Genomic DNA, 13,360 nt, shown 5'->3' on the forward strand with positions numbered 1-13,360 from the left:
TAAGTTTTGAGCTGGGGTTTCAACACTCACAAAGATACGGAGCAAACCCCACTGCTGGAGAGCTGCATCGGTCTATGGTAGCTGAAAAGGAGTCCAGTAGCAAAAGGGGATTTATTTTTATTTTTTAAAAGATTTTTATCCTGCCTTTGTTTTCGTTTTTTAATAACTTGAGGAAGCAACTGCACTAATGCCTTCTTTATCTTCCTTTCCCCACAACAACAACTTTGTGAGATAAATTGGGCAGAGAGAGAGAGAGAGAGAGAGAACACAAAAGTCACCCAACCAGTTTTTCATGCCTAAGGTGGGACTAGAAAGATTGATAAGAAGGTTGATAAAAATGCCCTGCCCGTTGTATAAAGTTGCTCCTCCTGACTTTGGACAGCTCCCAGGATTCTGCTGGGACTGAAACCTCCTGACCCTTCAACTGGCTGAGGAATTCTGGGAGTTGAAGTCCACAAGTCTTAAAGTTGCCAAGATTGGAGACCCCTGCTTTAGAGCCTGCTAAATATCCAGGGAGGGCAGAGGAGATGTGGCAGCTTTCCTAAAGCCCAGGAAGGACAGGCTTGGTGTCCGTGGGGAGAGGTTTCAAAGGATGGGGTAAGAAGCCCATTTCCTGGGTCTCCTCAGGTGGCATTTGCATGGAGATGACACTGAGAGGTTCATCCATTTGGCAGATGGAAGGGTGGAGAAAGAGGTCCACCTGATCACCAGGTCCAAACCCATCAAGGTGACAGCCAACATCTCAAATCACCTCTTGGACTTGAAGGGATTTTCCAGAATCCTTTCCTGGGTGTTGCCGCCAAGTTCTGGGTGAATAGCTGTTTGGTACCTACCACTTTATTCACCAGGGTCCTGAACCATCATTGATGACTGTTATATGATAAGGTGTGTTGTGAAAGTGTTAAATTAAAAGAGAAACAAGGGAGGGTCTTGTTTTGAGAAACTGTAGACAGTAAATGTCAAAAGCAAACAAACAAGCCCTTGCTGACTGGCCTATGAACTTTGGAACAAATCAATGAAAAAAAGGCTCACCAACCACTAAAATCATCAGCCATGGGGGCCTTACAAGTGCTAACCCACAAAGTATATCATAAAACGAAAGTAGTTTCTTCTATTAGAAAAAAAGTATCATTCATTGTTTTACATAAAATGGTACAACTCAACAAAGTTTTTACAGAACCTGAAAAACATACAAATTAATCTCAAGGCTTTTTACAGTTTATCTGGGGGGGGGGGGAGTTTGCTGGCAAAAGATAAATTCACCAGCTCAAAAACACCACTGTAAACATGGCTTTGGACACGCACTCAAATCCTTTGGCATAATTTGGTGGATTGTGCAACCGCTCGGCCTTTGGGTTCCAGCCAAGCGAACGACGATCTTGTTCAGCTTCAGATTTGTGGTGTCGTCTTATCGTTCCAAGTGGTCTGAATGCGCTTATCAGCATCGAAACCTAACTTAAGCAATTAAGATATGGGAAAACCCCTTCCTAGACTTTCTACATCCATGCGCTTGTGACAAGCAAGTGACACAAAACCAGGAGAAAAAGGAGAATAATAATAATAATAATGGATGCAAGCATCGCCAGTCTTGTCCACCATTTTGTCTCCTCTTGAGAAATTCTGGGTTTATCCCGATGAGGGGCTAAGTTGGTACCACACCATTCATGTAAGGTGAAAGGCTTTGCCAGTTTTGACTGCAGATAACTGTATTGCTGTTGAACTGGCAGATGTGTATAAAAACACCAGTCCTTTAGAGCCAATGTCACTTCACAGAAGCTACCATGTGGCTTGATAATTCAATTTTTGATAACTTTGGGGATGAAGGGAAAGTTGCCAGGTGAAGAGTGAATTTCCACTTCTCCTGCCTGCATTTGCTGGATCCATCAAGGTGTGTTCAACGAATAAGCAAATGTGTGCAAAGAGTCCTTTTCCATCACCCCTTGAGATCAGCCTTGCCAATGCAGCATTGACCTTGCTTGGTTTACATTCAGAAGTCGTCTGATATGAAAACAGCAGCCTGATTTTCTCATTTCCTGTAGGCGCTGCCAGTAGGAGCAGAGGGTTTCCTTTGGCTAGCTCATCTTGTAGTCTGTTTCTAGAACAAGAGACAAACACAAGGCCAATGAAATAGGGCAGGCAGCAAGATTCCTCAATTGCCCTCAAGCGCATGATAGCCCAACACCCTTGAAGAAGTATAATTTCTGCTTAGGGGTAAACCTGGTTAGATTCCCTCAAAGGTTGTTCTTGAAAACATTGGATGAGATAGGCTAGATCAGGGGTGTCCAATCTTGGCAACTTTAAGCCTGGAGGACTTCAACTCCCAGAATTCCCCAGTCAACTTTGCCAATTCTGGGAGTTGAAGTCCACAAGTCTTAAAGTTGCCAAGGTTGGACACCCCTGGGCTAGATCATGAAACAGACTCCATAAGGACAGCTCTACTTATTATACTCTTTTAACTCAGCTGTTAAGGGATAATTATTAAACAGAGTTGTGAAAGCCCAACAGAGTTTCTTCTTCTATCCTCTTATACTTGAGGAAACAATGGCAGGTCAACCTTGAGTTTCTTTCTTGTCTTTCAGGGCTAAGCTGGTGTTGATGTCACCGCTCTTGCATTCCGTATTCAAGGTTATCTCTGTACTTCTGTACAATAACAGTTACAATCACACAAAGTACTAAGCTCGCCTCATCTTAATTCAGTTTTGCATCTCAACCCACATGCTTCATCTCCAGGCCGGTGTATTCTGTGAAATAGATTCATTCAGCAACTAGCTGTTCAACTTTTACGTGCAAATGTATTCTACAAAGAAACCCAGACCATCATCCCCACCGATGCACCTCACTGTATTCTTTTAGCCACCTACTGATTGTATCGGGTTTAATGAATTCGGATGGATATTCAAATGGCAGATATTCCTCTCTCTGATCTTCAAACATTCGTTTTAGAACTTTTTCAGGGTCAGGAATTATCGGGAAGATCAACAGCTGAATCCTGCAGAGTGGAGAGAACAAAGTAATTAGAATATTCCAGATCAGAAAGTTTGGGTTTTCCCCACTTCTTTTCCATGCACCGGGCAAAGTGATGTAGGTCTTTAATAAAATCCTTTTTTTTTTTCTGGCTTCATCACAAATGCCCAGCAACCAAGGGGATCCTTGGCAAAAGGAACGTCTCGCGGTCTCTGCAATTCGTTTCTTACCTCTTCAGATAAACGAGGAGAATGATAAGCAAGACTGCAACACTTAATGGAATCAGGACGACCAAAACGATGTGCGATGTTTCAGAGTTCTCCCGTTCATCTAAAAAAAGGCAAGGACAGGGAAACGGTTTCCAGGTGGAGTGAGAAGGAAGCAAGAGCAGCCCACCGTTGCTAAATCATTTCCTTCAGAACAGTCAAGGAAGACTATGGAAATGTCACATGGAACCCCAGCTTAGACTTCCGGCCAAGGAAATAGAGAGGTCCTCAAAGGATGTGGTTGACGCTTCACAGCACTAGAAACCCTGGCAACCTCCTGTGTTTGGAACATGGGCGCTGAGTGGAACCCTCTCTGGAATGGAATCATTGAGAGGGGAGGGCAAGGGGCTCCGGGGGGGGGGGGCTTGCCACGGCCACTCTCCCTGCTAGCAATCCAAATAATAAATTGGGTGTGCCCAATCAGCCGTGTGCACATGTGCACCCCTGATATGCAAAGGACAAACTACAGTGAAAGAAGACATGATTCTTATGCTGAAAGCATTTCCAATTAGAGGAATGGGGAAGTAGGTAACACCTGGAAAACCTATAATGATAGATTACAAGGAGGAGTAAACCAGATCAGAAAGCCCGACCAGAAGCTACAAGCTCAGAGGTGCGATGTCCAGATCTTCACTCTCGTCCAAACAACCACTCCAAGGTCAGATTCATTTGGGGAACCAGCTGCTTTCATTCTTGGTGACCTCAGCAAAGACAACCCAGATGAGAACCAAATAAAGGAAAGGACCCTTCGTGCTCATCCCCTCATGAGGATGGGACAAAGCTAGGAGGTGTGCTGTCTTCCAAGAGATATAATGGACCTTGGCTTCCAGAGCATTGGCTATGGGTTTGGAACTATCCAAGGTCCTGCAGTTCTAGCCTCTGCAGACCAGGTCTGAAAGATTCTCACTCATGCCCTGTAACTCATGATCTGGGAATGGCACCATTGGAAAGAACCCCATCAATCAAATCCAGACAGTAAAGTCATCCTTCGAGATGGCATCTCTCTCTGATCCAGTCCCTGCTAAGATGGCATCAAGTCCACAGAGGACGTCCTAACAGAATAGAGTGATATCCTTCCGATATCTGAAATAATCCTATTGTCAACCCTGAAGCTGGGCTGGCTGGAGCTTCAGTGCTGCCACACTGGAGCTGAGGGATAGGGAGGAGGGATTAGAGATAGTATTCAAAGCAAAATACTTTCTCTTGGGAACCAAGGACATTCTCACACCCGGCCGGAGGAAGGAGGAGTGATGTCACCTGACCAGCGGGCGCTGCCTTGATTGGGCCATGTGACTGTTTGGAATTGGAGGGGGGAACTTTTACTTATTAGGTGAAAACCATGGGAACCTTCAGAGTTGGTTTTCACCAGATACAGGCCAATATGACACTTCCAATAAAACTTATTATTTGGGGAAATACCTACCTTGGAGTTTTTGCTTGTGATAGATCTATTACTTGGAACCCTGACCCCTGTACATTCAAGCAAGACAACGAAGGCTGCTCAGGGCGACACAGGCAGGATGCCACAAAGTTCATTCTAAGACAAAATGCATCCAGCACAAGGTCCTGGTACATCACTTAAGTTAAGCAGAACCAACTTGGTGGCTTAGTTCCTTAGAAAAACATACTCACCCCAGTACGCTGGCTCGCTCCATTCACTCCAAAGACCTCGTACTTCCTTGCACCCACTTGTGACCTTGCCCAACACAGCCCTCACTCGGAGAATGTGATACTTCTTGGGCTCAAGGTTGAGGGGTACTGTGGTGTCGTCTTCCGAAGGCTTTAGAGGAAACACGGACAGCTTTTCAGCGTCTACTCAACCATCACTAGAACCGTCTTTCCCAAGCTCAGCAACTTTAAGATGGGTGGACCTCAACACCCAGAATTCCCCAGCCAGCCGTGGCTGCTGGGGAATTCTGGAAGTTGAAGTCCACTCATCTTAAAATTGCTGAGCTTGGGAAATGCTACCCTAGACGTTTGGATGGACCTGACAGAAAAAGGCCTTCAGATCTGCCTTCGAGGAAGAGTGAGCCCTAGCAGCGAATGGAGAGAGGGGCCATAATTTCTGTCTCCTTTGTGTGAAGTAGGACTCTTGTCAAAGAGCAGGAGCAGGAGCTGCTTGAAAGAGAGACGTTCATAATCTCTTGGGCCATCTTTCTCTTTCAAGGAGATCCTTTCCTTCATGAAGAGTTAGAGTTATGTCCCATTGGGTCCTGTTTTATACACCAAGAGCTGTATGAAGCAGGGACCCTTCCTTGGATTAGGGCAGGAGGTCTTCTCCACCATGAATCAAACCTGGCTCTCTCCATTTCTGTTGGGACTATTGACACCAAGAATTCCCCAAAGGAATTCTGGGAATTTCAGAGAGAGGATTAGAAAAACCAGCCATGGAAAATCTAGGGTCCCCGCTATCTTCAGAGAGAATATTCCACCAAGGGACACGTGTAAGAGTCTACTTTCAATCCTCCTGAATGGGATATCCCGAGATGAGGTTGGTGATCAGACTGTTGTGGTCACCATCATCTTATCATCTAATCTACATTTATATTGCTTCCCACAGAAACCACAACACCACCTACAATTTGTCTCCAGATCTTCTTAATTTCTGGCAGCATGAACTAATCTAAGGTGGCAGAAACTTTTTATCCATGACGAAAGCAATGGAGGTAAAGGTTATCCTTATATTATGGGGATTGGAGTCCTAGGACCTCAGGGGCGCTCAGGATTAAATTATCATGGTTTAATTGTAGCAGAGATGGTGCCTCAAAGCAGTTTGCCGACAACTCAAGATAATTATCTCTACATTCCATGCAAGAGATTTCAATCTGCTTTTAAAAAAGAAACAAACACAAAGGCAGCTTACCTCTTTCCTAACGCCATTTGTTTCAACCTGATAGCATATGCCATTCCAGGAGCTGGAAGCATTCCATGTTAGATAAAGATTATTGACCCGCTTAACTTTCAGATTTGTTGGTGGGTGAAGTTTTATTGGATAATCTAAAGGAAAACAGACAAGCAGCTGCTGGATTCTTGTTCTAAATGCCCTCTTTATTATTCCGACAAACATACCGAGATCAATCAACTGTCATTTCCATTTCATTCTCTTCTAATTTTCCTGCTGACCTGAAGTTTGGTGGGTCAGTTTCCATTCAATGATTAATTTCTCTCCTAAGGTAAGCATCCCACCTACAGATGCTAGGTTTTGTGTGGGCTCTCCTCAGAGCACCCTCGTTATTGTGCCTCCAAACACAGGGTCACCTGTGCAAACGACAAGTGCCTGGAGCCCAAATTTTGCAAACCATGATAGGAATTAACTTCTCTCCCAGTCACATGTGCTTCCGGTTTTCAGTAAAACTTCACCCATAATGAAGCATTGATCAGCTTAATGATCACCGCGAAAAAGAAAATAAAATCCTGTTGGTCAAAGGACTGATCTCTTTTAAGACAGTTACAGCTTACGACCATAATGGGCAAACTTCATTACGGTCGTATGTAAAACGTAATCACAGGGTAAGGTGACCTGCCCACCTTGCCAAAAATGGATTATAGGATTGCTATTCAAGATATACAATTGTTTATGGAACATATAAGGAATTATTATGATAATACGGGGAAGGGAATTTCATGTGGAACCTTGATAGAAAATATATATGCATATAGTTTATAGTAATAGATAAAAATAATTACGTTGTTATTAGAATATATAATTTGTCAAAAGAAATGAAGATGTAAAGTATGATTTGTGTAATTTAATGAGATTAGAGAGGGATCTTGCATTAAAAATTTAAGGGTGGGAAAATTAACAGTCAAAAGGGAAAAACATGGGATAATATAAATTAAGATGGAAACAAGAATGATTATTTGAAGAATCTAACTTGATAAAATTAGCAAGTATGGCGATGATCATGAATATGTACTAAAAATGATATTAAAATGTAATAATTGATATAAAGTAATATATGAGAATACTGAAAAAAGTTAATAGTAGGAATGTGTTAAGAAAGTCATGTTTGCTTTGAAATGTGAAAAGACCTGGATCCACACTGTTTGCATAAAGATGTATTTAAAGAAATAAAAATAATTTTTTTTTTTTTTGAAAAAAAGTAAAATGCCAAAGATGGGGGAAGAGATTTCCTCAAATCCTGGTGGGACACTTTAAAGGTTAAAGAAGGGAGGTAAGGACTGTTGGATGGTCCCAGTTCTGAGGGAAGGTTTCCTCGTGGCTAATCTTGATGGTTCTATCTCTAAAGGTTAGAATTAAATCCATCAAGATGGGGTAGAACAAGGGTCTCCAACCTTGGCCACTTTAAGCCTGGTGGACTTCAATTCCTAGAATTCCCCAGCCAGACCCCTGGGTTAAAGCAAAGTTGGCTGGGGAATTCTGGGAGTTGAAGTCCACCAGGCTTAAAGTGGCCAAGGTTGGGGACCCCTGGGCTAAAAAGAGACCTTCCTTCCAAACTGGGACCGTCCACCAGAAGACAATCCTTACCTCCCTTCATTTCCTTACAGAGGTTGGATCCACCGAGAGGGGAAACCTACCAGGTTTGTCTGTACCTTCCTTCGTGAGCACACACACCGGCTGGATGTCTTCAGAATCGCTTCGGATAGAAAGAACCAGTGTGCGTTGTCCAGAACAGTTGATGGGGAAAACGCATCGGAAGGTGTCTCCGTCAACGCTGCGATTTGTGCACCGCTGCCTTTCTTCCAGGTTGTCGTGCCTGAAGGTGAGAGGAAAACGCAGAAGTGAGCAAGAGGATCCGTCCTTGCCGATCAGAGAGGACAGATGGAAGCAAGCACGAAGGGCAAGGGGGAGGAACTGTGGAAGGAGATGCTCACTCCATGGTGTTTTCTCCAACGTTTGGATGTTCTGACCTAGGCTTCCCCAACAGCCCGAAGCCGGTTCCTCGTCCCCATAAACCCCATTTATTTAGTTTACAGTTAATTCCTCTCCAGCAAAGTCCCAGCCAGCACTTCTTCAAGAGATTCCTCCATTACAGACCTTTATCAGGCTTGGAGAGTTGCCAGGCCGATATATTTCAGATGCACACTGTAGCAGACAATAATTAGCAAGAATGCAGAAACAGATCTTCACCCGAATGAGCTAATTGTCTCCTGCAAAACCCCACTCCCCTTTCACTCCTCTTTTATTCCCTATGGGTGGGGCCATTCACCGTCTACCTGTGGTTCTACTCCCAAGTCGACCCTTGTTCCTTAGCTGTTCCCTTCTTCTAGCAACTCTGTGCATGCACACACTGGGAACAGGCGCCCGCTGTTCTTCTGCCTTACTGATGTCTGACTCCAAAGGCAGCTGATAACTGTCGGAGGGCCCTGGCCCCATCTCTGCCTCCGACGCAGAGCCCTCATCAGAGGTTTTCCCCAGAAACCAGGACTGGCCCATGTTCCTCCCCAACCTCCTCACTGTCTGAATCTGCTGCCACCTCTGCTGACCACTGGTGGGCCACAACATTGGACCAACAAACATAGCCACACAGTGTTAGTTTGGGTGGTGCAGAGAGTCAGGGAGGTGACCTCAGCAGAAACCTATGGGGATTCTTGCCTAGATAAAGGGGGCTGGACCTTCTTTTTAAGACCAGAGCGATGAGATAATATTCAAAGCCTTCATAATTGAGCTATAGAAATATTTATCTGTTTCTTTAAAAACTGGGGAATTCTGGAAGTTGAAGTCCACCCATCATAAAGTTTCCAAGATTGAGAAATGCTGAACTACAAGGAGGAGGAATCATGGCAAGATTGTGTGATTACAGCCAATTGAGTAATTTATTAGCCTTGTAATAGTAGGCATTTGTCTTTTACAGCTACAACTTCAAACATGAATAATATTCCAATATCCCTATTTTTTCCATATGGTTCAGAAACAAGATAAACATCTGAGAAACATTATGAATTGCTAAAGGATTTGGAATGCTGATGTTCCATCAGAGGCAATTCTTCAGAAAAGCCATACTGACATCTCATCCTTTGGACAAGCCGTGGAGATTGGCTGTCTGTCTGAAGGCCTTTCAAGGAACATTTTGAAACATCATTTCCTTAAATAAACGATGTCATTAAATCATTTTGATTTATTCAATTTTTGATTTATTCAATTTTAAGGACTGGGGCCGGGCACAAAACACAGCAACAATTTAAACCAGAACTTGAGTTTGGAACTCGGCACCCGCGACCGATTTGAAGTGTTGTGATGGGAATCAATCTGGAGGGTGTTGCTGACAGGTCCCAGATGAAGAAAGAAAGGCTCCTCCAATTATCTGCCTTGATTTAATCTGCCTCTTAATGCCAAAAATTTCGGCTATTTCTGGGTCTTCTTGTAGAGCCCAGCATCCAAATGGATTTCAAGAGTGATAAACACTGGATTAAAAAAACCTTTTACGGTTCTGTCCTGGAACTTTGGAGTATGGAAAAAAAAATACAAATGCCTATTGAATACAGTGAATCGACTTACACCAGGTCACAAAGTTACAACGGCACTGGAAAAAATGGTGTCAGATTTGGAAGCCCTATTCCACGCTGCCACATAGCCTGAGAAAGTGGGAGGGGGGCGTGATTTCAATTGAGTAGTTCTAAATAGACAAAATAAAATCCTTTTCTTAGTTTGAGGTTACTAAGTGTGGCGCAGCAGAGAAAAAGGATCTTACACTGGGACGGATCGTGACTGGTCCATGTGATGGGATGATTGGAGAAAAGGGGATGGATTGTAGTTTGGGGCCCGAAAATTCGAGATTCCACAGATGTGGCAGGTGCTATTCTAATAAAGGTACTTTTGAGATTATGCTTGTCCCGGAGTCACTGATTGGAATGGAGGCTTGCTGGAACGCTGACAAATGGCTTGTGATTGTTTTGTCACACTTACGACCGTTCCAGCATCCCTACGGTCAAGTGATGAAAATTCAGACGCTTGGCAACTGACTCATATTTATGACGGTTGCAGTGTCCGAGGGCAGGGGGGGTGTTTTTCATGTGATCCTCGTTTTGTGACCGTCTGATAAGCGAAGTCAATGGGGAACAAGGGTGGGATGCTCCCGGTTCTGCCCGGTTCTATAGAGCTGGTAGTTCTGAAGAGCAGCAGACACCAAACCGGTTCTGTTTGCTGCTGTTTGGCCCACCTGCCTGCCCGGGCTCTTACCTGTCCTTTATTTCCTGCTTTTTCAACTTGAGCTGCTTTGCACGGCACAGCTGAGGTTGAAAAAGCAGGAAAAAAGAGGCTTTTCAAATGTTGCGCACCTGGACGCAGCGCTTTTCAGCCTAAGGTTGTTTTACACACACGCACGCAGCATGCACAAAACATAACCACCAAACCAGTAGTAACACCGGTTGAATCCCACCCCTGATGGGGAAGCCAGGTTCCCTTAACAAGTGGGTTACTAACTGCTGAGATTCACTTAATCGCTCTGGCTAGGAAGGTCATACAGGGAGGCAAACTCCACTGAATAACTGCCTCGCCTAACAACAGGAATTTTGGGTTCCACTGTGGTCATAGGTTGAGGACTCCCTGTGGATTGAATGGGCTCCCTTTAGGGCCAGGACAAGGGCAGGGTTTTCGAATACAAACCAGAAGGAGAGGTGGTAGTTGGTGTCCCGAGGTGCTTGCCTTCCTCGCTTCCACGAACAGGCCATCCATTCCATGTTGTGACAAATGCAGCTGACGTTCGTAGCACCTGTCTCTGCCGTGCCTACAAAGGGCAAAGCCCATCTATATTCCTCTGCTTATAAATTCCCCCCTGCCCAAAAGCAAGGTGTCAACTCATCAAACATTTCTAGGCCTGTTGTAGTAGTGGCCATAAAAAAGGCGGGGAGGAAATCTGGAAGAGCAGTTGAAAGCGAAAGTAAATTCCAACTCTTTCCCTTTAAAAGATTGTAACTAAACTAGCAGAGCTGTTGCTCGGGAACGTATTGAATTGGAGAACGGGATGGATGACACCCAGCCTGTGAAGGTGCTTCAGTTGGAGAATCTGATTTATGACACACCCAGCAGTGAGGGGGGAAACAGGGTCACAGGTGACTTTAAATTATGTGAGCCAGACTTGGCTTCATAGAGGGCAGTGCCAGTATGTCGCCTCTAATGAATCCTTTGAAGTTTTTTGAAGTTTGGCTCGAGAATCATGAATTAGGGCGATTGCCGGAATCCTGACACAAGGACCCCGAAAGCCTTACATTTGCCCCAGTGCTGAAATTCCCAGCTTAAGCCCAAAGTTAAATTCGCCTGCTCAAAAGGGCCTTTGCTATTTGTATTCCTTCATTCTAAGGCAGGGGGTCTCCAATCTTGGCCACTTTACGGCTTCCAAGACTTCACCTCCCAGGATTCCTCAGCCAGCCTCGTAAAGTGGCCAAGGTTGGAGTCCCCTGTTCTAAGGGGTTTGGCATTTAAAGCAGCAGGCGGGAAATCTTCAGGTTGCAAGGAAACCACAATTCCCAAACTCCCCCAACCCTCCCCCCCGCCATTGTGTTTTCTACTAGCAGAGACCGGATTCGTGCAAATCAAAACATTTGCACCAGCCTCCAAGTACGTGTGGGGGATCTTGCTTGTGCAAAAAAGCCGCGTGCAAAAGGACCCCTTAAAGCAAGCATGCCTTTCCTCCGGGTGGCCCTGCCCAGCTGCTTTAAGGAGGCACCCAGAGGCCCTCCGAGGCTCTCATCCTGCACCCTCCCCAATTCCCTTGCCTCTTCGGCTCTCAGCCCAGTTCCCGGGCTGGTCTTGAAGGGCCCCCAGCCTCGTTGCTGGTTCAGCTCCAGGGATGCGGCAGCTCATCTCTAGGGAAAAGGTCTGTTTACATCTGAGGAGGAACAATTCCTCGAGACATCAATCTTACAGGAACATTATGCCTAAACCCAGCGGCTGAAGACTTACCGTTTTGTTCCAGAGGGATTTTAAACAATTCTCCTTCCACGGTGTTGTTACAAGACGTCCGTAGCCCAAAAGACATATTTTTCCCCAGAGAGACCGCCATTTTCTTGGAGAGGGCTTCACTCCATTTCTAACGATGGGAAAGGGAAAAACATTTAAGGCATAACAGATTTGATCCCAGCCTGCCTCCTGGGAGGGGGGGGGGGACCCCCTCAGGAGTTCCCTGCCCCATTGCGCCTCTCGTTGGCTTTCTTTCTCTCTCGGCTTCACCAGGATTTGCTAGATGGGAGGTGGGGTTGCCAACCCCCAACCCATTGGGAACCAGGCCACACAAGCAGCGGACAAATGGGCGAGCGTACAAAGCTCCGTTTGTGCAAGTGGCAGCTGCACGTGTGAAACCATCCCCTTCCCCACGGCCACCAGTCCATGGAGGCAGAAAGGTTGGGGACCCCCTGCACTGGGGGGTTTGCCCCCAACTCCCAACTCCTTCCCATTTTTCAGCTTCTTGAGAGACCCTTTCCTGCTGATGCCCCCCCCCCCTCACTCCCCAAAGTCTGTTTTAACTTCTAAGGTTAGAAAAGGCAGCATCTCCGCTCTCAACTCTTGACCAAGAGTGTCAAACTCACGTCGACATGGCAGCGTCATGGGACGTTTTCCCATTTCGCTAAACCAGGCGTGGGCAGCGCGCGATGCATCCGGCCCAGGGGTGGGATGCTACCGGTTCGGTCCAGTTCTACCGAACTGGTAGCGCCAAAGATCATCTGAGATCGAACCGGTTTGGTGGTCTGATCTTCTGTTCGGGCCGCCCACCTGCCTGGCCTCTACGCTGTGCTTTAGGCTCTCCCTTTTCAACCTCAGCTGCCGTGCGTTGCGCAGCTGGTTGCTGTGCGAGTGCTGTGGTTTCCGGAAGAAGAAGATTTCCAAGTATCGCGCATGCGCACACAGAGAACCGATTGTTACACTGGTTGGATCCCACCTGATCCGGCCCGTGGGCCAGGAGTTTGACAGCCCTGCTCTCGACGGAGTGTCAAGGACATGGGGGACTGCTCCACCAGAGCCACGGTGGCGCAGTGGTTAGAATGCAGTACTGCCGCTACTTCTGCTGACTGCCAGCTGACTGCAGTTTGGCAGTTCGATCCTGACTGGCTCAAGGTTGACTCAGCCTTCCATCCTTCCGAGGTGGGTAAAAGGAGGACCCAGATTGTTAGTGGGGGAAGAGGCTGACTCTGTAAACGGCTTAGAGGGGGCTGTGAAAGCACTGTGAAGCAGC

The 13,360-nt window shown here is 45.9% G+C and overlaps 1 protein-coding gene across 3 annotated transcripts in view; it reads right to left on the bottom strand.

The window, feature by feature from the left end:
- Nucleotides 1-1,105: 1,105 nt before the first annotated feature.
- Nucleotides 1,106-13,360, bottom strand: part of IL13RA1 (interleukin 13 receptor subunit alpha 1) — a 16,178-nt gene continuing 3,923 nt past the window's right edge. The window contains exons 3-10 of one of the 3 annotated variants that reach the window (XR_015750734.1): nt 12,094-12,220; nt 10,798-10,918; nt 7,770-7,948; nt 6,094-6,227; nt 4,863-5,010; nt 3,195-3,294; nt 2,555-2,989; nt 1,106-2,095 (exon numbers count right to left, since the gene is read on the bottom strand). Coding sequence is in view for 2 of the 3 variants with exons in the window: in XM_087972252.1 (XP_087828378.1) it covers nt 2,078-2,095; nt 2,836-2,989; nt 3,195-3,294; nt 4,863-5,010; nt 6,094-6,227; nt 7,770-7,948; nt 10,798-10,918; nt 12,094-12,220 (981 nt within the window). In the remaining variant the exon portion in view is untranslated. The remainder of the gene's footprint in view (nt 2,096-2,554; nt 2,990-3,194; nt 3,295-4,862; nt 5,011-6,093; nt 6,228-7,769; nt 7,949-10,797; nt 10,919-12,093; nt 12,221-13,360) is intronic. The other 2 variants (XM_026687065.2, XM_087972252.1) reach the window with 2 other exon arrangements.

The sequence above is a fragment of the Notechis scutatus genome, chromosome 10 (genome assembly GCF_049901735.1).
Source record: "Notechis scutatus isolate UNSWTSFEM ecotype Mainland chromosome 10, rNotScu1.2, whole genome shotgun sequence".
Taxonomy (NCBI): Eukaryota; Metazoa; Chordata; class Lepidosauria; order Squamata; family Elapidae; genus Notechis; species Notechis scutatus.